The 27,848-nt window shown below is 42.1% G+C and overlaps 1 protein-coding gene across 4 annotated transcripts in view; it reads left to right on the plus strand.

Moving 5' to 3' along the window:
- ARHGEF6 (Rac/Cdc42 guanine nucleotide exchange factor 6) overlaps nucleotides 1-15,968 on the plus strand; it is a 142,875-nt gene extending 126,907 nt beyond the window's left edge. For all 4 annotated transcript variants that reach the window (XM_036304946.1, XM_036304947.1, XM_036304949.1 and 1 more), the window contains 3 exons: nucleotides 1,141-1,240; nucleotides 12,426-12,480; nucleotides 13,622-15,968. In XM_036304946.1, coding sequence (XP_036160839.1) covers nucleotides 1,141-1,240; nucleotides 12,426-12,480; nucleotides 13,622-13,762 — 296 coding nt within the window. In that variant the 3' untranslated portion in view covers nucleotides 13,763-15,968. The remainder of the gene's footprint in view (nucleotides 1-1,140; nucleotides 1,241-12,425; nucleotides 12,481-13,621) is intronic.
- Nucleotides 15,969-27,848: the final 11,880 nt, after the last annotated feature.

A 27,848-nucleotide genomic window follows, 5' to 3' on the forward strand; every position in this document is an offset into this window, starting at 1 on the left:
AAAGTTCTGTTTCTCTAAAACTGTTATTATTTCTTGCTGCATTCAGTCTGTTGGTCAGTCAGTCTGCTATCCATTTATTAAGTACCTATGAAGTGCTATGAGGTAGAGACATATCCACCTCAGGAAAGGGGAGGTGGTCAAGTGAAGGCAGTGAGTGTTCACAACATGAAGGAGCTTGGTTTAGAAAAGCGGTTCTCAACCTGTGGGTCGCGACCCCTTTGGGGATCGAATGACCCTTTCACAAAAGTCGCCTAAATACAGCCTGCATATCAGATATTTACATTACGATTCATAACAGTAGCAAAATTACAGTTATGAAGTAGCAATGAAAATAATTTTATGGTTGGGGATCACCACAATATGAGGAACTGTATTAAAGGGTCGCGGCATTAGGAAGGTTGAGAACCACTGGTTTAGAAGATAGGAAACCAGTGACTCAAGGAGACTTGAGATTAAGGGCTCGAGCTTCAGGAGGAAGGATCCAGAAATGAGGGGGAGATTGGATGTGCAGGAGAGCTATTTAGTTAGGTCCTATGTCTGTTCTGCCACCTCTTCTATCCCAAATCTTATAGACAGTATGAGTAGAGAGAAATCTCCCAACTCTGGCTCTACCCTTGATCAAAATGGTCTTTCCTGACCCTACCTCACCTTATAGGACTGCAAAGAGAACAAATGGGAGTGAGTGATATTTCTGAGGCCCTTTAAGCATGTTATGTCACAGTGTACTGTTATTCTAAATTTACTAAAATTATATAACACCATAGCATAGGATGTGGTGTGCTCTTCTCTGGAGATGTGCATAGACAAATGATCACTGGTCAAATTTTTTTCTGTGAAAGAGGCAAAACAGGAAAAGATGGGGTCATGGTTGAATACAGGTATCACAGTGGCCCTTTCACATAATTTTTCTGAGTACAAAATTCTCTCCTCCCCAAGATTTAATCAATATATTTGGTCATTTAGAATTTTCTCAGGTCAGGAAGATTTAGTCATTAATGTTGGGTGGATGTCTGGGTGCAAGGTTGTAACATGCTATTAATAAGTACCCTTCAATAACAATAGGAGAAAGGAACTGACACCTAAAAATAGTTCTCACTAGGAACTCTTCCCTCTCCACCTTTTTGCAATGCTTATTTGTAGGTTCTCGTAAAGATTCAGTTCCACAAGTCTTACTCCCTGAGGAAGAGAAACTCATCATTGAAGAAACCAGAAGCAATGGTCAGACCATCATCGAAGAAAAGTGAGTAGAGTAGACTAAACCTTTTCTGATTTGTCTAGGGGCTGGAAAGATGATTCTGGCAGGGCAATGTAGCTCTTGCAAAGCCTATACTGAAGGACTATCCCTTCTTGTCTGAGAATGTGACCATCTTTGTTGATCATGCAATTGGGAGCCTTGGGAGGGCTGTCCCCCAGCAAAGGGAAGGGGGAAGGAGAGACACAGGAGGCAAAACTCTCTTCATGGTGGCTACCCCTGGAGCCCACTCCCTCATACAGTAAGGTGTTTCAGGATACATATGAATGTCACTCTACATGGATGTAGGGGGCACCTGGGGAGGCCATGGCATCAATTTCCCTGCCTAGAGGGTGCTTCTCACATTTATTGAGTCAAGCACTGGACTTTCACCAACATGACCTCATTTAAAATCCTATAGCAATCAGTGAGATAAGCATTATTTTCACCACTTTTACAGATGAAGAAACTGAGGTTCAGGGTGATTATGTCCCTGGCCTACCTTTGCACAGTAGTGAGGGTGGCCTAATGGGGGGAAATCAGCTTAAATAACTTATGGCTCATAAAATAAACACAAAGTAGCAAAATAATTCATTTGCTTAAGCTTGAGTCATTTCTGAAATCAAGCCTAAATTTGCAGCAGACAGCATATTTCAAAGTGCTTGGCGTCATCAGTGTACAATACTTTTCCATCTGGTGTATGGAGTGATAACGGCCAAGTGGTAAAGCACTTGGGCTTATGAGAAGAACAATCCTGGTTCAACTCCAAATTCTACCACTTGCTGGCTGTGTGACCTGCAGCAAGTTCCTGCATCTATCTGTGCCTCAGTTTCCTCATCTTTAAAATGGGTATGGTAGTAATACTTTCAGGTTGTTGTGAGCTTAAATGGAATAATAAGTGTGTATAAAAGTTAACACATGGTAATCACTCAATATAAATGATTATACTATAAGTAGAGGCCTGGTGCATGAAATTTGTGCACTGGAGGGTTGTGTCCCTCAGCCCAGCCTGCACCCTCTCCAATCTGGGACCCCTTGAGGGATGTCCGACTTCCCTCTCACAGTCCGGGACTGCTGGCTCCAAATCGCTTGCCTGCCTGCCTGCCTGATTGCCCCTAACCGCTTCTGCCAGCCAGCCTGATCACTCCATAACCACTCCCCTGCCAGCCTGATCGACGTCTAACTGCCCTCCCCTGCAGGCCTGTTCCCCCCAACTGCCCTCCCCTTCAGGCCTGGTCCCTCCCAACTGCCCTCCCTCCCCTTCAGGCCCAGTTGCCCCCAACTGCCCTCCTGCCGGGAGCTGGTCCATGCTTACTGTTTCAAGGGACCTGGCATATATGGCATACTGTTCTTAATATGTTTGCTCACCTTCTTGGCACTATGTGTTTTAACCAAGGTCTCTGAGAAAGGTTGTTTCCCCAGGTAGGGATTTTCCCCTGAAGTTAGGGAGGGAATAAAACCTCTTAACTAAGTGCCAGGTGGGTAATTAATCACTTTAACTACGAACAATCATGCTTAAGCTACATAATCTTTACTCCCTTAAATGGAGATAAGAAACGCCCTAATCTTTGTAATAGAGATTGATAGGATTGAATCAACTGGTATAAATACAGATGTAACAAGACAGCAACACACAGAACTTAGAAGACAGAACCAAGAGGGAACAGAACCTAGACACAGAACCTAGTGAGAGAACATGGCAAAAGATCCTGGACTGAACCTGACTACAGAAATTGGCAAGAGAACCTGAATAGAACCTGGTGACTGAACCTGGCTGGAGAACCTAGCGAGGGAACATGGCTACAGAACTTGGCTGGAGAACCTGGAGAACCTGGCTGGAGAATCTAGCAAGAGAACATGGACACAGAACCTGGCTGGAGATCCTGACAAGAGAACCCGGCTATGATGATCACCTGAATGCTGCCTCCATGTCATTTCTTCTTCGCTGACTCCGTCCACACCTTTGGGGACCCCTGGACCTGCTGGGGTTGGACCCCAGCACCCTCCCCTATTGGCCTGGTCACCCCCAACTGCCCTCCCCTGCTGGCCATCATGTGACCCCATGGGGGCAGCTATCTTGTGTGAGGGTGTGATGGTCAATTTGCATATCACCTCTTTATTATATAGGACTATGCTATTTAAATTTTTATAATTTAATTACAGCTGACATTCAGTATTATATCAGTTTCACGAGTATAGCATAATGGTTAGATGCATCTAATTTATGAAATGATCCTCAATAAGTCTAGTACCCACCTGGCACCATACATACTTATTATAATATTATTGACTATATTCTCTATGCTGTGCTTTACGTCCCTGGGACTATTTTGTATATGCCAATTTGTACTTCTTAATCTTTTCACCTTTTTTACCCAACACCCCTCCTATCTATCTATCTATCTATCTATCTATCTATCTATAAAAGCCTAATATGCAAATAGTTCCCTCAGGAGTTTAACCGGGAGCCCGGGAGTTTGATTACTCCCTATGATATGTGCTGATCACCAGGGGTCAGCGCAGAATGAAGGAAGGCCCCAGCCGGCAGTTGGAAGGCCCCAATCGGCCCTGATCACTGGCCAGGCCTAGGGACCCTACCCATGCATGAATTTCGTGCACTGGGTCTGTAGTCAACCATAAGTTTATTCCCTGTATTTGTGAATTTGTTTCTATTTTGTTTGTTTATTTTGTATTTTAGATTCCATATATAAGTGAAATTATATGGTATTTCTCTTTATCTGACTTATTTCACTTAGCATAATACCTTATAAGTCCATCTATTTTGTCATAAATGATAAGATTTCATTTGTTTTATGGCTAAGTAATATTCCATTGTATATGTACCACTTCTTTATTTAATCGTCTATTGATGGATACTTAGGTTGCTTCCATGTCTTGGCTATTTTAAATAATGCTGCAGTGAGCATAGGGTTGGATATCTCTTTTCGTAATAGTGATTTGGATTTCTTTAGATAAATACTCAGAAGTGGGATTGCTATTCGATAGTTCTCCAAATGGGTAAAAAAGGTGAAAAGATTAAGAAGTACAAATTGGCATATACAAAATAGTCCCAGGGACATAAAGCACAGCATAGTTCTCCACATGATTACCATGTGTTAACTTTTATACACACTTATTATTCCATTTAAGCTCACAACAACCTGAAAGTATTACTACCATACCCATTTTAAAGATGAGGAAACTGAGGCACAGATAGATGCAGGAACTTGCTGCAGGTCACACAGCCATTTGATAGTTCTAGTTTTAATTTTTCAAAGAACCTCCACACTGTTTTCCATACTGGTTGTACCAATTTGCAAACCCACCAAAACTTGTTGTTTATTGGTTTATTGGTGATAGCCCTTCTGACAGGTATGAGGTGATATCTCATTTTTTTTAATATTTTATTTTTCAATTCTAGTTTATAGACATTATTATTTATTTTTATTTTTTATTTTTTATTTTTTTATTTTAGCAATTCTACTTTTTTTAAAATTAAATCTTTATTGTTCAGATAATTACATTTGTTCCTCTTTTTTCCCACCATAACTCCCCTCCTCCCAGTTCCCACCCCACCCTCCGCCCTCACTCCCCACCCACTGTCCTCATCCATAGGTGCACGATTTTTGTCCAGTCTCTTCCCCCATCTCCTACACCCCTTTCCCCCCCAAGAATAGTCAGTCCATTCCCTTTCTATGTCGCTGATTGTATTATGATCACCAGATTATTTGTTCACTTGATTCTTAGATTCACTTGTTGATAGATGCATGTTTGTTGTTCATAATTTGTATCTTTACCTTTTTCTTCTTCTTCCTCTTCTTAAAGGATACCTTTCAGGATTTCATATAATCCTGGTTTGGTGGTGATGAACTCCTTTAGCTTTTCCTTATCTGTGAAGCTCTTTATCTGACCTTCAATTCTGAATGATAGCTTTGCTGGATAAAGTAATCTTGGTTGTAGGTTCTTGGTATTCATCACTTTGAATATTTCTTGCCATTCCCTTCTGGCCTGCATAGTTTCTGTTGAGAAATCAGCTGACAGTTGTATGGGTATTCCCTTGTAGGTAACTGAGTTTCTTTCTTTTGCTGCTTTTAAGATTCTCTCTTTGTCTTTTGCTCTTGGCATTTTAATTATGATGTGTCTTGGTGTGGTCCTCTTTGGATTCCTTTTGTTTGGGGTTCTCTGTGCTTCCTTGACCTGTAAGTCTATTTCTTTCACCAGGTAGGGGAAGTTTTCTGTCATTATTTCTTCAAATAGGTTTTCAATATCTGCTCTCTCTCATCTTCTGGCACCCCTATAATTCTGATGTTGGTACGCTTGAAGCTGTCCCAGAGGCTCCTTACACTATCTTCGTATTTTCGGATTCTTTTTTCATTTTGCTTTTCCGGTTGGGTGTTTTTTGCTTCTTCGCATTTCAAATCTTTGACTTGATTCTTGCGCTCCTCTGGTCTGCTGTTGGGAGTCTGTATAGTATTCTTTATTTCAGTCAGTGTATGCTTAATTTCTAGTTGTTTCTTTATCATAACATGGAGGGTCTCATTAGATTTCTTGTAGATCTCATTAAGTTTATCGGCAGCTTCTAGACAGTTCTTGAGAGACCTTAAGTGTGGTTCTGAACTCTATATCTTCCATTGACAATTTTGTCCTGTTTCTTTGTCTCCGCATTTTTTTATGCTTTCTTGGTGCACCCCCTAGTGGTCTTTGTGCGCAGTCTTGTTGTAGTTAAGCCTTGATTGTTGTAGTTAATACTGGGGGGATTTGACCTCCAGGCCAACTGGCTGTGAGAGTCAGCTGTGTCTGCAGTGGGAAAACTTCTGTCCTCTGCGGAGGTGCTAATCTAGCCTTTGCCTGAGGCTATCCGGCAAATGGCTCTGTGCAGGGCTTGGGCGGGGCGGTTCGAATGGGATCAAATAGGGCGGGCGGAGCGAACAGTTATGGCTGCTCTCAGTTCCGTCCCTAGGGGCTCTGCCTCACAGAGTCCCAGCAACCACTGCAAACCTCGGAGAGAAAGCTGCCTTCGAGTTCCGACCGAAGCCAGACAGTCCCACTTCTCCCATTTGAGTCTGGGTCCCTAGAGACTCGCCTGGATCTGAAGCTCAGAGTCTGAAACTCCCTCCCAATTAAAAACAACAACCGTGCCCTCCGCCGCCAGCCCGCTCTGCGCACTCCGCACCTGAGTATTTCACTTCAGCACTGCGCCTCCTCTGAGACTGGGTATGATATTCTCTTTCCTCCTAGTTGTAGAATTTACACTCAGCCAGCCTTCCTGTGGTTCTGGATGATGTCCGTTCCGTCTTTTAGGTCTACCCTTGAATTGGCTGTTCGAGGCAGCAATCTCCGGCGTTAACCTATGCTCCCATCTTGGTTCCCCCCCCTATTTTTTATTTTTTAATTAAATCTTTATTGTTCAGATTATTACAATTGTTCCTCTTTTTTCCCCCCCATAGCTCTCCTCCACCCAATTCCCACCCCACCCTCTGCCCTTACCCCTCCCACTGTCCTCATCCATAGGTGCATGATTTTTGTCCAGTCTCTTCCTGCACCCCCACACCCCTTTCCCCCCAAGAATTGTCAGTCCACTCCCTTTCCATGCTTCTGGTTCTATTATATTCACCAGTTTACTCTGTTCATCAGATTTTTTATTCACTTGATTTTTAGATTCACTTGTTGATAGATGTGTATTTGCTGTTCATAATTTTTATCTTTACCTTTTTCTTCTTCCTCTTCTTAAAGAATACCTTTCAGCATTTCATATAATGCTGTTTTGGTGGTGATGAACTCCTTTAGCTTTTTCTTATCTGTGAAGCTCTTTATCAGACCTTCAATTCTGAATGATAGCATTGCTGGATAAAGTAATCTTGGTTGTAGGTTCTTGCTATTCATCACTTTGAATATTTCTTGCCACTCCCTTCTGGCCTGCATAGTTTCTGTTGAGAAATCAGCTGACAGTTGTATGGGTACTCCCTTGTAGGTAACTGACTTTTTTTCTCTTGCTGCTTTTATGATTCTCTCTTTGTCTTTTGCTCTTGGCATTTTAATTATGATGTGTCCTGGTGTGGTCCTCCTTGGATTCCTTTTGTTTGGGGTTCTCTGCGCTTCCTGGACTTTTAAGTCTACTTCTTTCACCAGGTAGGGGAAGTTTTCTGTCATTATTTCTTCAAACAGGTTTTCAATATCTTGTTTCTCTCTTCTTCTGGCACTCCTATAATTCAGATGTTGTTTCGCTTGAAGCTGTCCCAGAGGCTCCTTACACTATCTTCATATTTTTGGATTCTTTTTCCTTTTTGCTTTTCCAGTTGGGTATTTTTTGTTTCTTTGTATTTCAAATCTTTGACTTGATTCTTGGGACCCTCTTGTCTGCTGTTGGATCTCTGTATATTATTCTTTATTTCAGTCAGTGTATGATTAATTTCTAGTTTGTCTTTTTTCATATCCTCCAGGGTCTCACTAAATTTATCGGCAGTTTCCAGAAAATTCTTGAAAAGCCTTATAACCGTCATTTTGAACTCTATATCCAGTCATTTGCTTTCCTCCATTTCTGTCATTTGTGACCTGTTTCTTTGTCTCCGCATTTTTTATGCTTCCCTGTGTTGGTAGAGTGGCTTTGTGTGCTAGGTGTCCTATAGGGTCCAGTGGCTCAACCTCCCCAATTACCTAAGGTGGACATTCTTCGTGCACCCCTTTGTGGGCTTCGTGCACCGTCTTGTTGTAGTCTTGTAGTTAAGCCTTGATTGTTGTAGTTGTCACTGGGAAGAATTGACCTCCAGGCCAATTGGCTGTGAGAATCAGCCATGTCTGCAGTGGGAGAACTTTTGTGCTGAAGACACCCTTCTGGGGCAAGACTTGCTTCAGTGGGGCTTTGATGCTCACTGAGTCTGCCCCCTGAGTGTGTCCCTTATGGATCTGAGGAGTTTTAATCTGGATGGTCCCACTCTGACCACTGGGTACACTGGCTCTTGGATCTAAGGAGGTGCTAATTTAGCCTCTGCCTGAGGCTACTTAGCAGGAGCTACAAAGCGGTCTGCAGATTCCCCTTCCTTTTTTGGGGTTTGGAGTTGCCCAGATATGGCCCAGCTGTGAAGCAATGCAAGCTGCTGTGGGGCCTTGGGCCTTCTCTTGGAAGTTCTGGGTCTGTCTGGGCCAGCTGCAATTTGTTAGGTAATTTTCAGATTTCAAAGGGCCAAAGCCTCTGCCACAGCCTGGTTGGGGTGGGGTCTCAGGGAATCAACAGGGCAGAGCAACCAGCTATGGCTGATCCTCAGCCCTGCCCTAAGCGGCCCCGCCTCTCAGTGTCCCGGTAATCCCTTCAAGCACCTCTGAGGGAAAGCTGCCCTCAAGTTCAGAGTTCTGCCTGCTGCCAGACAGTCCAGTTTCTCCCCATATGAGTCCTGGGTCCCCAGAGACTTCCCGGATCTGGAGTTCAGAGCAGTCAGGAGCTTGAGACTCCCTCCCGATTCAAAAAGACAGCCGCGTCCTCAGGTGCCAGCCCCTTTCCGCACGCGCTCGAGCCTCCGTACCTCTGCACTTTACTTCCGCCGCTCCTCTAGGTCTCAGTGTGCTTTTCTCTTTCCTTCTAGTTGTAGAATTTCCACTCAGCCAGCCTTCCTGTAGTTCTGGATGATGTCCGTTTTGTCTTTTCATTGTATTTTTGAAGTTGTTGTGGGAGGCAGCAATTTCCGGTGTTTACCTATGCCGCCATCTTGGTTTCTCTCTATAGTCATTATTATTTAGTGTTAGCTTCAGGTATATCTCATTGTGGTTTTTATTTGTATTTCTCTGATGATTAGTGACATTCAGCATCTTTTCATATATCTATTGACCATTTGTATGTTGTCTTTGGAGAAATGTCTATTCATGTCCTCTGCTCATTTTTTAAAATTAGTTTGTTAGTTTTTTTAGTGGTAAGTCATATGAGTTCTTTATATAGTTTGAGCATGTCAAATGATGGTTGTTGGTATCAATTCAACACCAACAGGAATTCCCAATTTGGGGTATAATGAAAAAGGAAACTTTATTCAGTGCGAAGAGCTCAGTAGTGTTATAGCTCAGTTACGAAGCAGCACAGATGTTTAACAGCCCAGCTGTGAAGCACTAGGGTGAGCCAGCAATGGGGCCAGGCAGCCTGGAGCCAAGCCTCTCTCCACATAGACAGTTGTGCTCTGCTCCAGTAAGACACCTTTTATGTTTCATCTTTGGTGGAAAAGGAAAGTGCACTCTCTGAGCCAGAGGGCAGCTGATTCATATAGACAGAAGTCCCTGTCTCTGGTCCCTGATTGGTTTGTCCTCATGCAAATGAGGACTCCAAATCTTCACAATTTGGTTGGTCCAAAAGGCACTATTCTGGTTGGTCAGAGTGGAGACACTCCGGTTTTTTAGTGAAGATACTGATGGAAATACAGCTGCATAACTCCTATTATACGGGGAAAGCCTCCGTCCTATTGGTTGAAATAGGATTCCAGGAACTACTTTATAAGGGCTGGCTTAGATTGAAGAAACACTGTGAAGGAAGGCAGTTCAATGCAGAGGTAGGCAACTTAGTGCAGGCTTCTTCCTGAAGTGCAGTTTGTGTGATACACCCCTTATACAGAAACTAGAGACCCAGTGCATGAATTCATGCACGGGTGGGGTCTGGCCGGCCCGCCCGAATAGGGGCAGATCAGGGCTGGGCCTGTTGTGAGGAGGAGATGGGGGGAGGTTGACCAGCAGGCCCTGCTCCCGATTGGGGGGGGGGGCTCATTGCAGGTGTGGCTGGCCGTGGGGAAAGGCTGTGGGTGGTGGTCTGCCTGGCCCCAACCCTGATTGGTGCGGGGGCGATCAGGAGTGGAGCTGGCTAGGGGGAGGGACCACGGGCTGATCAGGGTGGTGGGGGCTGATCAGAGGTGACACTGGCCATGGGGAGGGACTGTGGGTGGTGGGCCGGCCAGCTCTGCCCCCAAATGGGGTAGGGGGTTGATCAGCGGCCAGCCAGCCCTGCCCCCATATGGGGTAGGGGGTTGCAGGGACGGTTGGCTGGCTTCCCTGTCCTCGATTGGGGTGGGAGAGGTCAATCAGGGGTGGGGCCGGCCAGGGGGAAGGGTCACAGGAAGTTGGCCGTCTGGCCCTACTCCAGATCCGGCCGGTCATTCCAGTCATTCTGGTTGTTCCGCCGGTCAGTTTCTGGGCTTTTATATAGAGAGATGTGTCTTGGTATTGGCCTATTTGGGTTCATCTTGTTTTGGACTCTCTATGATTCTTGGACTTCCATGTCTGTCACCAATTTAGAGAAGGAAGTTTTCCATCATTATTTCTTCAAAGAGGATTTCAATCACTTGCTCTACCTCTTCTCCTTCTGGTTCCCCTATGATGCAAATGTTTACAATTGATTTTTATCCCAGAGGTCCCTTAAATAATTCTCATATTTTTTAATCTTTTTCTTTTTGCTGTTCCAATTACGTTTTTGCTACCTTGTCTTCCAATTCACTGATTTGATCCTCTGCTTCATCTAATCTATTATTGATTCCATTTCACGTGTTATTTTATTCCCATTTAATGTAATCTTCATTCCAGTTATTGTACTTTTTATTTCTGACTGGTTCTTTTTAATGGTTTCTATTCCTTTTTGTAAGGTCTCATCAAATTCATCTATTCTTTCCCTAAATTAATTGAGCATCTTTATAATCAATGTTTTGAACACTGTATCTGATATTATGCTTTCTCCATTTGTTTAGTGCTTTTTCTGGAGTTCTGTTATTCCATTTGTGACATGTTCGTTGTCTCCTCTTTTTGGCTGCCTCCATGTGTTATTTTCTATTTATTAAATGGTGGATCTGTTATGCCTGCCAGTCTTGGCAGGGTGTCCTTACATAGTGGGTTCCCTGTGGGGTCCAGTGGTACAGTCTCCCTGGTCACCTGAGCTAGATACCCCAAGGGTGTCCCTTATGCAGGTCGTGTGAGGCCTTTGGTTGTAGTTCAGCCTTGATTGTTGTTAGCACATCGGTGGGTGGGATTGATCCTCAGGCTAACTTACTGAGAGGACTGCTGTGACTTCAGTGGATAAGCTGTTGTCCAGGGCCTGACTTCATGGAGTGGAGTTTGCTTTATTGGGGCTCTGGTGCCTGCCAAATACACCCTTTGGGTGTGTCATTTGTTGAGCTAATTGGGTGGTGGCCTTGTGTGGTTTGAAGCTGGCCACTAGGTGTATTGATTCTGTGGCCTCTTAGGAGGGTCTCCAATGGAGATAAATGTCAGCCACTGCCTTTTCCTGGATCATGAACCACCTGGCAGGAGCTACAAAGTGATTTGCAGTTGACAGCTGCCTTTCCTTGGTGTGGAGGTGCCTGGGAGAAGCTATGTCATGAATTGTGGCTGACTGCCTCTAGTGCCAGGCTTGGGCATGCTCAGCAAGAGGAACAGGGCATGTGAAATCCAACTGCTGCTTCTTTCATGTTTGTGGACCTTTGATAGATTTTAGCCAAAGTCTGCAGTGTGGGCTGAGGCCAGTGATTTGTGAGGAACAGCTAGTGACAGATGTTCAGTCTGGTGTGCAAGTTGTGTGCAGCAACATCTCAGGGAGACTCCAGGATGGGGTGAGCAATGTTTGCCAGGTTTATGGATCTCAGACTTGGGGCCCACCTGCACCTGATGACTGGGTGGAGAGAGGGTCTATAATTATATTAATCCCTCCTACAACTTTGTGAGGTTTTCAGTGGAATGTGGCATTATCCACATTTTGTATGTGAAGAAAGACCAAGAGAGAATGAGAAGGAACTAGTTACCCAAGGTTAACTGTTTGGTAAGTGATAGGATTAGACCTGAAACGCAGATCTCCAAAGTTCTTGTCCAGGAAGAGCCACAGAAGAAATGACTGCTTCACAACTCAGCTAGGGTGTTTTATCCTTTTATGGAATATACCAGGGGCCCAGTGCATGAATTTGTGCACCTTGAAAGGAACTGTAGGCCACAAAGCTGTGTTGGGCACAGGGGCGGGTCTTGGCCCATCCTTCGTGCCCACAGAGTTTACATGAGCATGCGTGGTGATGGTGGTTAGCCCATAACAAGGAGGATCACAAGAACAATTAATAGCAGTATTTTCTCTGGTCAGGTAGAAAATCCTCTGTTTTTCAGGATCTGTATTTCTATAAAGCTGCTTTTCTTGTTAAGTGTTACTTAGCAATACTCCAGTGCCAGCTATTAATCTCTAAACTTTATGTTCTAGGAGCCTCGTTGACACTGTTTATGCCTTGAAGGATGAGGTGAAAGAACTGAAACAGGTAATGAAATATAAGTATTTTTTCTCAAGTCATAACTCACTCGTCCTTGTCACGCACCAGTAGATGCTCTCAGGAAAGGTCCAGGAACAAAATGGTGAGGTGGGGATTTTTATTTTCCTTGTGTCATCAAGGTGGGTTTTGTTGATTTTACCATGTGGCTTTGGGTAGAAACTTCTGAGGCTTGATTCTATACCTATTTAGTGATTTACAATAGGGGTCCAAAACTTACTTAAAACTTTCATGTTTCCTGATATTTGTTAACAGAATTTAAGAAAAGATAAGTAATTTGTGAGCATGTAATCAGAATTATAAATCTTAATTTGTGAGCTCCAGTGCAGATGTGATCCAGTGCTCCATGATGTTCACACTTCCATATGTTTGAGGATTGACTGTACCTAGTGACAGGGTAAAGGATGGATTGAAAGGAAGAGAGACCAGACTCTGAAAGACCAGTTAGGACTTATTACAAAACTCAGGGTGAGACATGATGAAGTTCTGACCTGAGGTAGTGCTACTGAGGCTACAGTGGAGGAAAATGAATGTAAAGGAAGGCACATTGCAAAGTTAGAACCTGTGGAAAATGATGGTGTGATTTTGGGATTAAGAGCCAGGGATTGAAGATGAAGCTTATTACCTTGGTATCTAGTTTAATGTGGTGATGCCCTTCATGGAGATCAGCAACCACAAGGGAAGAGAAGTTTGGGGTGATGAAGATAGAGTTCACTTTAGGACATAATGAGTTTGAGGGGCTTGAAACATATCTAGGAGGAAATACCAAGTTGGCATTGGGGACTGGGGACCTAGTGCTCATGAGATGAGATGAAATAAGTACCAGAGAGATTTTGGAGGCCTCTTAATAGATACTTGAGTTGAAAGAGAAGAGACACTAAGAAAAGAGTATTGAATTAGCAGAGGGCCAGGGACAGAGCCTTAGAGAATGGTTGTATTTCAAGAAAGAAGAATGCAAAAGGTTTGTCAGAGAGAGGTAGGAGAATCAAGAAGTTGCCTTGTGTTAGGAGCTGAGAGAAAGGATTTTGAGGAAGAAAAGTGTAGTCCGTAGTGAAGACCACCAAGAGGATGAGCAGGAGGAGCCCTGAGAAGGGGTCCCTTTGTTTGGTAATCAAGTCTTTTCCCATAATAGGAGAATAAAAGAATGAAGCAATGCCTGGAAGAAGAATTGAAATCAAGAAGGGACCTAGAAAAGCTCGTTCGGAGGCTGTTGAAGCAAACTGATGAGTGTATTCGGGCTGACTCCAGTAACAAGACCTCCATTCTTCCATAACCATCACCGTGTACCTGGGCAGAGTGTGCCTTCAGTGCATCTTAAAATGTCCATCTGAATGATTTGACTCAGTTTGCTCACTTCCTTGGTTTTTATTTTGTATTTGAGTCAGCCCCCTTCCCTCTGTTTGTTTGTTTTTGTTTGGTTATTGGTTGGTTGGTTACATTTTTCCTGACAGGGATAAAAGCAAGAGGTGGTGGTAGAAGTCTCCTCAGTGTTTTTTCTATTCAATAACAAAAGGAAAGCTAATGTAGGCAAATGACTTAATTGATCTTCTGTTGGCCTTGAATTCATAGTGCCTCTTTAACAACCATTAATTACCCTTTTGGGGCTGGCTACTATCACAAAGCTACTAGGCATGGATTATTAAAGGTGAGTTTGACTTTCCCCCAATGCTTTCCTGTACCTGGAAGCCCCTCAGTACCAAATTTACTGACAGCGAAGCTTTTTGAGTTATGACTAGAGTAGAGTGAAAGACAAACACATTAGCCCAATGATCCACCTGCCTTTCCCTGGACCATCATTTGCTACCCCTCAATGCACTTTTTTTTTATTACTATCCCATGTTGTCTGTAAGACGAAGAAGACAGTAGCACCCTTTCTTTTGTGTTGGTTAACATTTTAGTTCTGTGGGTCAAAAGCTTTATGGGTCATTCATGCCAACACCAAATCCATTAGCAAACTGCACTGGACAGTCCTCCCTTCAGCAATGGAGTTGACCACCTCTTCTCCAATACATAATAGAATTTTTCCCTAGCCTTCTGCCTCATTGTAAGTTTTATATTTCCTCAGTGCTTTTAGCCAACCATACCAAGTGGTGTGTAAAGTAGTATGCTTGTACTTTGCTTACTTAAAAAAAAATATCGACTGTGAGCAGGTATTATATCTACATTGCATATTCAAATTGCAACTTCTCATCTTTAAAACAATTTGCCATTGAGGAGATATTGTATCCCAGCAGACAGCTTTAATTCACATATTGCTCTCCCATATATGTTATGAGAAACTTAATATTCATCAACCTCTAAGCATTATTTGTAGAAATGTGCTATTGGTCCAGTTTGTATATCCGGGGGGGGGGGAAGTACCCCTCTAGTAGCTGTGTGTTGGTTACTAATGAAGCAGATTATTTGTAACTGGTTTACTCAAGTTTCTCCTGGAATCAAACAATTGCCTTAGTAAGCATCTCAGAAATTAGAGCTGTGACATACCAGATTTAGAAGATGGTCACAGAAGAGTAGCATACATCCAAATTACTACCAACTGAAAAATCACTTCTCCCAAGGAGGTGAAATTTGGCCAGGTGGGGAAGATCACTGGAAAAAGAGGCAAGGGGCCAGTGGACTGATCAAAGCTGTCTTCTAGATACATTTGAAAGGTGCCTATAAATATGGATTTTGCAAATATTGTTTAGAAACCAAACTTGAAGCTTGAACCTCTCAGCTTCCTAAGCCCCTTTTCTTTCTAGTACTGGAGGTATCAAGTTCTGATAGCTGCATGGTATGGGGCTGTTCACTGTTTGTTGCACGGCAGAAACGAACCATTCACAGGAAATACACTATTCCTGTTGTCCAACATCAGCCAACCACACACAGCTGTCTTTGGAAGCTGAAGAGTGAAGAAGATGTCTAAGAATTGGCTGTTGTTCTGTTTTTAAGTACAGCAGTTTAGATATGCCACCCTTCACCTAAAAATTAAAAACAACACAGATCTTAGCATTTGCTCTGTCTGTGGTTAGTCAATGGCTTACAATAAATGTGCAAACTATATCCATAGGAAACATTTTTGTGATTGCAAAATATTTTAGTTGATAAGGTATAGCTTAAAATATTGAAAGGTCTTTATTTTAAAGTGACATGTATAAATGCATGTTTTGGGGACTTGGTCCTTCTGATGAGAGGCCCTCAGTTGTCTGGATAATGAAGCTTGTGCAGAGTGGTGTCCACACTCACACACTAAACAATAATATAAAGGAAATGAAGCCATGTTAACCTGAGAGCAGTATCTCCATAGTTGTATTGTTTACAATACTCTATAAATGGGTTTCTGTTACCCTGTAATTAAATTGTTGCCCTTGGAGGCCTTTCAGTTCCTTTTCTGTCATGTCCCTTCTTACACAGGCTCAAATTTTCTAACTTGTTTTTATTTTGAACTTTAAAAATTGACATTTTCAAATAAATGAGAATAACAATGCTTTATAAAATAAGTACTGTGTTTTATCACTTTTATTTATTATTTATTTATTTATTCATTTCTTTATTTAGCTAGCTGGTGTGCAGAAAGATTTCTCATGCTATGTCAACTTCCTTTCCTATTTCATCATCATCATCAGGCCCCCTAGCCAGTTTTGACCTTTTTCACTCAGGGCAGATGATATTTGCTCCCCACTTTATACAAATAATACATGCCTTGAGACAGAACCTTCCTTAATTTCACTCCTCTCCTTCTGGCCTGAACCTATAAACTGTCTGTATTTTTCAGCATTTGCATTCCAATACTAGAAAAATACCCATTTTCCTGATCAAACTTATTCCTTGATCTTAAATCTTATCCCCATCCCTCTTTGTATTTTGTAGAATTTTGCCAATCAGTGATATCCTATATTTTGACCATAGTTGGAATGTTGGTGCCAAGAGTCAGGAAGGATTTATTTATCTAAAGATATATGCACTGGATATTATGTTTCTACTCAGCAACCGTTCCTACCTTTTTTATGTCCCCTGCCCCCAAGGCTAAAAATTCCACTTCTTTAGCCAATAGTTTTGTAGATATACCTCATATTACTTTTCTGCTTGAGATATCTTCATAGATTTATTTTTTATTCTGAGGCAATAGATAAAATATTGCATCTCCTCTGTGTTAGGCCCCATAATGTTTTACATAGTTTTAAGCTCATGTAATCCTCATAACCCTATGAGGTATTCACTATTTAAAATATATATATATATATATTTCTTTTTAAAAGTTCTTTATTATTCAAAGTATAGTGGCCCGGTACATGAATTTGTGCACATTGAAAGGAAATTAATTAGAAGAAATATTTTAATATCTCTAGTCACCCTTTCTCTATAATAGAAGTGTCAACCAAATTCACGATCAACAATGACAGATCAAAACACACACGTGCGATTGGCACCAGCAAGAGCTTTATATGTATTGCGCCTGCACGAGTCAACTTAGCCTTTTATATACAGAGAATAAACTTGCTTAATTAGACCTGCTTTCTGATTTAGCTAAACTTTTTTCAGCCCAGTGAAGCACCCCAACTTCTCTTTCAGGTAATTGTCAGCAACACAGCAGTAAATATCAATACAAAAGCAGATCATTATTGTAGATCAAGCAGGGAGAACAAAGGATAAAATATTTAACTATAGCAGTGTTTGACTATATTCTGTGCAGTGAGAAAACCTGAAGTCATTTTCAAGTTCCACCATGTCTTACTTCTTTTCAGTTAGGTCAAGTTTCTAAACTTTCTAAATCTCCATTTTCCCACTAATGAAAAGAAAAGAGGATTCTACTGAGTCTCCTATCTACCTACTCCAGGACTTCTGTGTGGATCAAATGAGATGAGGCATAGGAAACACTTCACAAACATTTGGTTAAACTGTAAAATGTTTTCACCTGGGTATAAAGCAAGTCCTGTTCCTGGACTGAAGAAACTCCAAGGAGGCTAGTCACTAGGGAGAGGAAGCTGGGCGTTGCTATGTGACATCATTACCAGACAGACACTTAGCATATTAGCCTTTTATACTAGTACTAGAGGCCCAGTGCATGAATTTTCATCCCAGCCTGCCCCACTCACAGAGCCCGCTGGGGTGGGAGGCGACCCGGTGATCAGGGGAAGGCGATGCCCCCATCACACCTCTGCTGCTGCCACTGCCGGCAGCGCAAACTTCAGTCAGCTCTGGTTACCTGAGCCTCGAGCGGCCCTGGGCGGCTGGGCAGATGCCATCTGAGGCTTGTCTGCGCCTGGGGCTGGCCCTGGGGAGCTAGGGAACTGACGGGACTGGGGGACTCTGGAGGCAGGCGTGCAACCCCAGCGGGGCTGAGGGGACTGGGCGCCACCATCTTGTGGCTGTGGGCACCGTCATCTTTGAGGGTGGGACAGTCAGTTGTCATATTCCCGCCTTATTGGTGTGGGTGACGCCATCTTTGAGATGGTGTGAGGGTCAATTAGCATATTCCCTCTTTATTAGATAGGATATATAGATTACTAGTTCAAATGTCTCCTTTTCCCCCCATTGGCCTCTCCCCAGCCCTTCCCCCTCCCCAGCACATGCCCTCATCCTCCTTGTGTCTGTGTCCATCCATTATGCTCATATGCATGCATACAAGTCCTTTGATTGCTTTCTTAACCCTCACCACCACCCTCCCCTGCCTTCCGTCTGAGGTTTGCCAGTCTGTTCGATGCTTCTCTGTTTTTGGATCTATTTTTTCCCCACCCCCCAGCACATGCCCTCACACCCCTACCGTCTGTGTCCATAGGTTATGCTCATATGCATGCATACAAGTCCTTTGGTTGATCTCTTACCCCAACCCCCACCTGCCCCTGCCTTCCCTCTGAGGTTTGATGGTCTGTTCGATGCTTCTCTGTCTCTGGATCTACTTTTGTTCATCTGTTTATGTTGCTCATTATATTCCACAAATGAGTGAGATCATGTGATATTTATCTTTCTCTGGCTGGCTTATTTCACTTAGCATAATGCTCTCCAGGTCCATCTATGCTGTTGTAAATGGTAAGAGTTCTTTCTATTTTACAGCAGCATAGTATTCCATTGTGTAGATGTACCACAATTTTCTAATTTACTCATCTGCTGATGGGCACTTAGGCTGTTTCAAAATCTTAGCTATTGTAAATTGTGCTGCTATGAACATAGAGGAGCAAATATACTTTCTGATTGGTGTTTCTGATTTCTTGGAATATATTTCTAGAAGTGGGATTACTGGATCAAATGGGAGTTCCATTTTTAAATTTTTGAGGAAACTCCATACTGTTTTCTACAGTGGCTGCACCAGTCTACATTCCCACCAGAAGTACATGAGGGTTTGTTTTTCTCTACATGCTCGCCAGCACTTTTTGTTTATTGATTTGCTGATGACAGCCTTTCTGACAGGTGTGAGATGGTACCTCATTGTTGTTTTGATTTGCATATCTCAGATGATTAGTGACTTTGAGCATGTTTTCATATGTCTTTTGGCCTTCTGTATGTCCTCTTTCAAAAAATGTCTATTTAGGTCCTTTGCCCATTTTTTTATTGGATTGTTTATCTTCCTTTTGTTAAGTTATATGAGTTCCCTATAAATTTGGGAGATTAAACCCACATCAGAGATAACATTGGCAAATATGTTCTCCCATGCAGTGGGCTCACTTGTTGTTTTGTTGATGGTTTCCTTTGCTGTGCAGAAGGTTTTTATCTTGATGTATTCCCATTTGTTCATTTTTCTCCTTAGTTTCCATTTTCCTGGGAGCTGTATTGGTAAAGATATTGCTAAAACATATCTTGGTATTATGCTGCCTATGGATTCGTCTAAGATTTTTATGCCATATAAATTTTTGGAGAGTTTGTTTTAGGTCTGTGAAATATTCCTTTGGTATTTTAATGGGGAGTGCATTGAATCTATAGATTGCTTTGGGTAGTATGGACATTTTAATGATGTTGATTCTACCAATCCATGAACATGGTATATTCTTGCACTTGTTTCTGTCTTCCTCTATCTCTTTTTTCAACATCCTGTAGTTTTCCGTGTACAAGTCTTTTACCTTCTTATTTAAGTTTATTCCTAGGTATGTTAATTTTTTGTTGCAATAGTAAATAGGATTTTTAAAAAGTTTATTTTCTGTGAATTCATTATTGGTGCATAAAAAAAGCCACAGATTTCTGGTTGTTAATTTTGTATCCTGTTACATTGCCAGATTCATTTATTAGGTCTATTAGTTTTTTTGATGGAGTCTAGGGTTTTCTATGTACAATATTATGTCATCTGTGAATAATGACACTTTTATTTCTTCTTTTCCAAGTTGAATGCCTTTTATTTCTTCTTGTCTGATCACTATGGCTAGCACTTCTAGTACTATGTCGAATAGGAGTGGTTGAAGTGGGCATCCCTGTATTATTCCTGTGTTTAGGAAAAATGGTTTTAGATTTTGCCCATTGAGTATGATGTTGGCTGTAGCTTTGTCATACAAGGCTTTTATTATTTTGAGGTATGCTCTCTCTATTCCCACTGTGCTGAGTGTTTTTATCAAGAAAACATGTTGGATTATGTCAAATAATTTTTCTGCATCAATTGATATGCTTATGTGATTTTTGTCTCTCAATTTGTTTATGTGATGTATCACATTTATTGATTTGTGGATATTTACCATCCTGGCATCCCTGGAATAAATCCCACTTGGTCATGGTGTATGATCTTTCTAATGTAATGCTCGATCCAATTTGCTGGAATTTTGTTGAGGATTTTAGCATCTATGTTCATCAGGGATATTGGCCTGTAATTCTCTTTCTTTGTGTTGTCTTATATGGTTTTGGTATTAGGGTAATGCTGGCTTCATAAAAGAGCTTGGAAGTGTGCCTTCCTCTTGAATTTTCTGGAATAGTTTGAGCAGGATAGGTTTTAGTTCCTCTTTGCATGTTTCATAAAACTCCCCTTTGATGCCATCTGGATCAGGGCTTTTGTTTGCTGGAAGTTTTTTGATTATTGCTTCAATTTCATCTGCAGTTATCGGCCTATTCGTATTTTTTATTCTTCCTGATTGAGTTTTAGAAGACTGTATTGTTCTAGGAATATGTCCAATTTGTCTAGATTGTTCAGTTTGTTGGAGTGGAATTGTTCATAGTTTTTTTTTTTTTATAATCCTTTGTGTGTCTGTGGGGTCGATTGTTACTTCACCTCTTTCATTTATGATCCTTTTTTTTTGTGTCCTCTCTCTCTGTTTTTTGGCGAGCCTGGCTAGAAGTTCAACTATCTTGTTTATCCTTTCAAAGAACTAGCTCTTGGTTTTATTGATCTTTTGTATTTTTTTGTCTCTATATTGTTTATTTCCACTCTGATCTTTACTATTTCCTTCCTTTTCCTTTTTTTTCTTTTTTTAAAAAAATATATTTTATTGATTTTTTACAGAGAGGAAGGGAGAGAGATAGAGAGCTAGAAACATCGATGAGAGAGAAACATCGATCAGCTGCCTCCTGCACATCTCCCACTGGGGATATGCCCCGCAACCCAGGTACATGCCCTTGACCGGAATTGAACCTGGGACCTTTCAGTCCGCAGGCCGCCGCTCTATCCACTGAGCCAAACCGGTTTCGGCTCCTTCCTTTTTCTTACTCTGGGATTTTCTTGTTGCTCTTTTTCTAATTCTTAAGTAACGTTAGATAATTTATTACCATTTTTTCTTGTTTTTTGAGGTAGGCCTATAGAGCTATGAACTTTCCTCTCAGGACTGCTTTCATGTGTCCCATAGATTTTGGATTGTTGTTTTTTCATTGTCATTTGTTTACAGGATGCTTTTTATTTATTCTTTGATCTCTTTGGTAACCCAATCATTGTTTAATAGCATGCTATTTGGCTTCCAAGTGTTTGATTTTTTTTAATGTTTTTATTGTAGTTGAATTCTAATTTTATGCCATTGTGATCTGAGAAGATGCTTAATATAATTTCTATCTTCTTGAATTTGAAGAGACTTTGCCTGTGTCCAATATGTGATCTATCTTTGAAAATATCCCATATGCACTTGCAAAGAATGTATATTCCATAGCTTTGGGGTGAAATGTTCTGAAGATATCAATTAGTTCCATCTGATCTGGTGAGTCACTTAGGATTGCTGTTTCTTTACTGATTTTTTGTTTAGAGGATTTATCCAGTGGTGTCAATGGGTTATTGGAGTCCCCTACTATGATTGTTTTGCTGTCAATCTCTCCCCTGATATCTTCCAGAAGTATTTTTTATGTATTTGTGTGCTCCTGTATTGGGCGCATATATGTTTACCAAAGTTATATCCTCTTGTTGAATTGCTCCCTTCAGTATTATGAAGTGGCCCTCCTTATCTCTTGTTGTAGCCTTCATTTTAAGGTCTATATTGTCAATATAAGTATTGCTACCCCAGTTTTTATTTAATTTCCAGTTGCCTGAAAATTTTGTTTCCATCCCTTCATTATCAGTCTATGTGAATCCTTTGTTCTGAGGTGGGTCTCTTGTAGACAGAAAATATATGGGTCATGTTTTCGTATCCATTCAGGTTCCCTATGTCTTTTGATTGGAGCATTTAATCCATTTACATTTACGGTAATTATTGATAGGTACTTGTTTGTAGCCATTTTTATTCTTTATGCCTGTGTTTCTTCTTCCAATTCTATTTCTTGTTTTTACAGCTGTCCCTTTAGCATTTCTTGCATTGCTGGCTTGGTGTTAATAACTCCCTTAGCTTTTTTTTGTCTGATTTCACCTTTAATTGTGAATGATAGCTTTGCTGGATATAGTATTCTTGGATTCATTCCCTTGCTTTGCATCACTTTGTATATTTCATTCCATTTCCTTCTGGCCTGATGTGTTTCTGTTGAGAAATCACTTGATAGTCTGATGGGAGATCCCTTGTAGTTAACTTTCTGTCTCTCTCTTTCAGCCTTTAAGTTCTTACTTTTCATTGATATTTGCCAATTTAATGATGTGTCTTTGTGTCAGTCTTTTTGGGTTCATCTTGTTTGGTAATCTGTGTGCTTCTTGTAGTTGTGTGACTAGTTTCTTCCCTTATCAGGGAAGTTTTCTGTCATTATTTCTTCAAATAGGTTTTCTATTCCTTGTTCAGCTTCCTCTCCTTCTGGCACCCCTATTATGCAGATGTTGTTTTGTTTCATGTTGCCCCAAGCTTCCTTAGGCACTCCTCCTGCTTTTTAAGTTTTTTTCCAGTTGTTGCTCTGCTTGGGGGGTTTTCCTTCCTGTCTTCTAACTCTGTGATGTGGTCCTTAGCTTCTTCTAGTCTACTGTTGAAACCTTCTATTGTGTTATTTATTGCAGCTATGTCATTCTTCATTTCCTCTTAATTCTTACACATGTTGAATTTGTCTTTCATCCTTGTCTGTGTCCTTATAACCATTGCTCTGAATTCTTTCTCTGACAAATTTCTTGCCTCCATTTTGTTTTTTTCCCTTTTCTGGCGATTCCTGTTTTTTTTTGTATGGGGGTTGTTTCTTTACTCCCCATTTTTGCTATTCTTTTGTGATAGTTTCTATGTGTTAGATCAAACTGATATGCCACACAGATTTTATTAGTTTGTTTTATATAGTAGATGTTTTGTGTGACCCAGTGGTGCAATTTCTCAGGTCTTCTTGGCTGGGTATTCTAGGTATGCCCCCTACTTGGGATTTGGGTTCTCTTGATGTAGTTGGGTCTTGAGAGTTATTGTCTCATCCATGGATGGAGTTTCCTCTTAGGATATCTGGCTATGTGGCTCACTCTCTACCATGTTGACTGAACAGCTCAGCAAGACACAACACAAAGGGAAGAAAACATGAATGTAATCATGACACCAATAACCCCAATAAAAGTGATCACCAGATAAAAAAGAATTAGGAAAGATAAAAGAGAGCAAAAATGATATTGAGAAAAGGAAAAAAGGTAAGAGAGAAAAGAAAAAGAAGAAAAAAGAAGAAAAGGAGGCTCCAAGAATTGAAGTACAGAAATGGCATCAGAGTAGGAGGATGCTGCATGGACATGCTCCCAGGAACAAGCTGTAATTACAATTGAAATACGGAAAGGCTTCCTGAATAATCAATGGAGAACTCACAGGAGAGAACCCTGATACCCAAGGACCGAAGGTGGAGACCACATAGAGACTGGTAGGAGGGGCGGAGGTGCGAAAGGGTTGGCCGGGCACCCACAGATGGCAACTGAAGTCCCAGAGAGATATCTCAGCTGTGGGGGGTGCCACTGAGGACTCTGGGATCTAATCCCAAAGCTGGGCTCTCCAGAAGAGAAATTGAGGAGGGTACCCACATAACACCTAGCTGTGAAAAGCAGTGGGGTGATGTCTGCCAGGAATGGCAGCTGAAAGTTTGGGCACCCTCTTAAAGAGCCAATGCACAAAAATTCCCTGTGGAGCCACCCACCTTGTGCTCTGGCAGAGGGATGGTGAAGTGGACTGGAGCTCTGAGAGCAGAACCCAGGACTGGGAACTGAAGGGATAGAGCTCAGAAGGCAGACACTCCAAGTTTCCTGGGCTGAGTCATTCCCTCACACAGTGGAGGACATCTTTTCCACATAGTCATCTGCTTTGCCTGGGGCAAAGACAGTCAATACACCCTATTGAAAAACACCTTACCCTGAGGCCACTTAAGAGATTAAAAGTTACAATTAGCCTCCAGACAGAAGCAACTGCCACACCCTATTGAAAAAACTCTCGCCACACCCGAGGACAATTGCCTGGGGGCAATTAAAGCCAGAATCCTATTAGTCTGTAGATTGAGGAGGTATCTGGAGGCTTTAAGTCTTGCCTGATCCAATTAGTCAGAAACAGCCTTTTACACTGTCCTGCAATAGAAATTGAGAGGTATAGAGGATGTACCTAAAACATAATCACAAACCCAAACAGACAACCCAAATGAGGAAACAAAGAAGCAACCCCCAAATGAAAGAACTAGCGAATTCTTCAGAAGAAGAGATAAATGAAGTATTCCGCTGCCCTGACATTTATCTGAAACAGAATTCAGAGTAATGATGTTAAAAATGCTCAAAAAATACTTTAATCAATAAAGAAAGAAAGAAAATTCTCAACAGTATGAACAATGATATAGTAACTATGAAAAAAGAACAGTGTGGAGATAAAGAATGACATTACACAAATAAAGAACACATTGGAAGGAATAGACACCAGATTAGGGGAAGCTGAGAATCAAATCAGTGAATTAGAAGACAGAGTTAAAAATATCACTCAATTAGAGAACCAAAAAGAAAAAACAATTAAAAAACAGAGGACAGCTTAAGGGAGCTGTGGGACAATGTGAAATGTAACAATATTAGAACAGTAGGTGTGCCAGAAGAGGCAGAAAGGGAGAAAGGAATAGATAAGGTGTTTGAAGAAATAATGGTAGAAAACTTCCCTAACCTGGTAAAGGAAAAAGTCACATAATTTCAGGAGTCACAGAGAACCCCAAACAAGAACTCAAACAGACTCATGCCCAGACACATCATAATTAAAATGCCAAAAATTAAAGACAAAGAATCTTAAAGATAGCAAGAGAAAAGAAAATTATTACCTACAAAGGAGTCCCCATAAGGCTGACACCTGATTTCTCATCAGAAACTCTACAGGCCAGAAGGGAATGGCATGAAGTACTCAACGTAATGGAAAGCAAGGATCTGAGACCAAGATTACTATATCCAGCAAGGCTATCATTCAAAATAGACGGCCAAATAAAGAGCTTCCCAGACAAAAAAAAGGTTAAAGGAGTTCACCACCACCAAGCCAGAATTACAAGAAATGCTAAAGGGATTGCTGAGAAGAAGAAACAGAGAGAGAAATCTAGCCATACAGAATTAAAATGGCTATAAATAAATACCTCTCAATAGTAACCCTAATTGTAAATAGATTAAATGCTCCAATCAAAAGGTGTAAGGTAGCTGAATGGATACAAAAACATGACCCAATTATATGCTGTCTACAAGAGACCCACCTCAAAACAAAAGATACATACAGGATGAAAGTGAAGGGATGGAAAAAATTTTCCGTGCAAATAGAAAAGAAAAAAAATCTGGAGTAGCAATGCTCATATCTGACAAAATAGATTTTAAAATCATTATGCTAAGCGAAATAACCTTGTTTGAGAAAGATAAATATCATATGATCTCACTCATTTATGGAATATAATGAACAACATAAACTAATGATCAAAAATAGAGCCAGAGGGGAAAATATACTAGAATATAGTAGAAGTAATCTTGTTATTTGCAGATTTTTAATATTTCCTACAACTGTTGTGATATACTATGTTAGTACAATTTCAGTAATATTATTATACTTAAAATCCTTTTATTCTTGAAATATTAATGTTTATTGCATGTAATATTGTTATATATAAGATCATTTTTCTTGAATAATTGGTGTTTATTGCATGTAACATTATCATATTTAAAATTTTTTTTCCTTAGATATTAAAAAAAAAAGAATTGAAGTACAAGTAGGTGATTTTGGAGCTAATCCCATTCACAAATGCCCCTACATTTTTTCCCCTTTCCATTTGCATGAAATATCTTTTTCCATCCCTTTACTTTTAGTCTGTGTGTATCTTTCATTTTGAAGTGGGTCTCTTGTAGACAGCATTCATATGCGTCTTATTTTCTTATCCATTTAGCTACCCAATGTCTTTTGATTAGAGAATTTAATTAATTTATATTTAAAGTGATTATTTACAGCTATGTATTTATTGCCATTTTAGTCTTTTAATTAAGTTCTTCTGTGTTTTTTTATTCTTTTTCTGAAAGAAGGCCCTTTAACATTTCTTGTAATACTGATCTGGTGCTAACAAACTCCTTTAGCTTTTTCTTGTCTGGGAAGCTCTTTCTTTGTTCTTCAATATTAAATGACTAGAGGCCCGGTGCACAAAAATTTGTGCACTCGCGGGGGAGAGGGGTCCCTCAGCCCGGCCTGTGCCCTCTCACAGTCTGGGACCCCTCAGGAGATAACGACCTGCTGGCTTAGGCCTGCTCCCAGGTGGCAGAGGGCAGGCCCAATCCCTAGGTGCAGCCCCTGGTCGGGCTCAGAGCAGGGCCGATTGGGGAGTTGGGGCGCCACCCCCTGTCATGCACAGAGCAGGGTGGATTGGGAGGTTGCGATGCCACCCTCAGTCACGCTCAGGATAGGGCCGATTGGGGGGTTGGGGCACCACCCCCTGTCACACTCAAGGAAGGGTCAATAGGGAGGTTGCAGCGCCACCCCCTGTCACGCACAGAGCAGGGCCCATCAGGGGGTTGGGGCTCCATACCCTGTCACGCACAGAGCAGGGCCGATCAGGGGGTTGGGGCGCTGCCACTGTCACACTCAGGGCAGGGCCGATGGGGAGGTTATGGCTCTACCCCATCACACACAGAGCAGGGCCTGTGGAGGGGGGGTTGGGGCGCCGCCCTCTACCACCCACAGAACAGGGCCAATCAGGGGGTTGGGGCGCCGCACCCTGTCACACACAGAGCCGCAGGGCGATCAGGGGGTTGGGGAGCTCCCCCCTGTCACTCACAGAGCAGGGCAGATAGGGGAGTTGGGGCACTGCCCCCTGTCACACACAGAGCAGGGCAGATAGGGGAGTTGGGGCACTGCCCCCTGTCACACACAGAGCAGGGCGGATCAGGGGGTTGGGGTGCCGCCACTGTCACACTCAGGGCAGGGCTGATGGGGGGGGGGGTTGGGGCACCGCACCCTGTCACACACAGAGCCGCAGGGCGATCAGGGGGTTTTGTTGCTGCCCCCTGTCACACTGCTCCAGGGGCCAGGAGGCCTCGAGGCTCCACTGATCCTGGTGCTGGGAGGCATATTACCCTTTTACTATATAGGATAGAAGCCTGGTGCACGGGTGGGGGCCGGCTGGTTTGCCCTGAAGGGTGTCTTGAATCAGGGTAAGGGTCCCGCTTGGGTGCCTGGCCAGCCTGGGTGAGAGAATGATGGCTGTTTGCAGCTGGTCACACACCCTTCAGGGTGGGGGTCCCCACTGGGGTGCCTGGCCAGTCTGGGTGAGGGGCTGAGGGCCGTTTTCAGGCTGGCGGGTGACTGAAGCTCCCAACCTGTCCTTTTTTTCTTTTTTTTTAATTCTGGGCCAGCTTTAGCTCTGAGGCTCGGCTCCATCTATGAGACCTCCGCTGCTGAAAGCAGGTTTCTGGCCTTTGTTTACCTTCTGTATTTGAAACAATGTTGCGGTCCTGCTGGCTGAAGCCTGGGGTTTTGTTTAGCTTCTATATTTGTTACAATGTTGCTTAGAGTGAAGCTGAGAGGCCGGCAAGGCAGGCGGGGAAGCTTGGCTTCCTCCGTCACTGAAGCAAGCAAACCTCCCTGTTCGCTTCAGCTGCCTGGCTGCCGGCCGCCATCTTGGCTGGCAGTTAATTTGCA

The sequence above is a fragment of the Myotis myotis genome, unplaced genomic scaffold, assembly GCF_014108235.1.
Source record: "Myotis myotis isolate mMyoMyo1 unplaced genomic scaffold, mMyoMyo1.p scaffold_m19_p_4, whole genome shotgun sequence".
Classification (NCBI taxonomy): Eukaryota; Metazoa; Chordata; class Mammalia; order Chiroptera; family Vespertilionidae; genus Myotis; species Myotis myotis.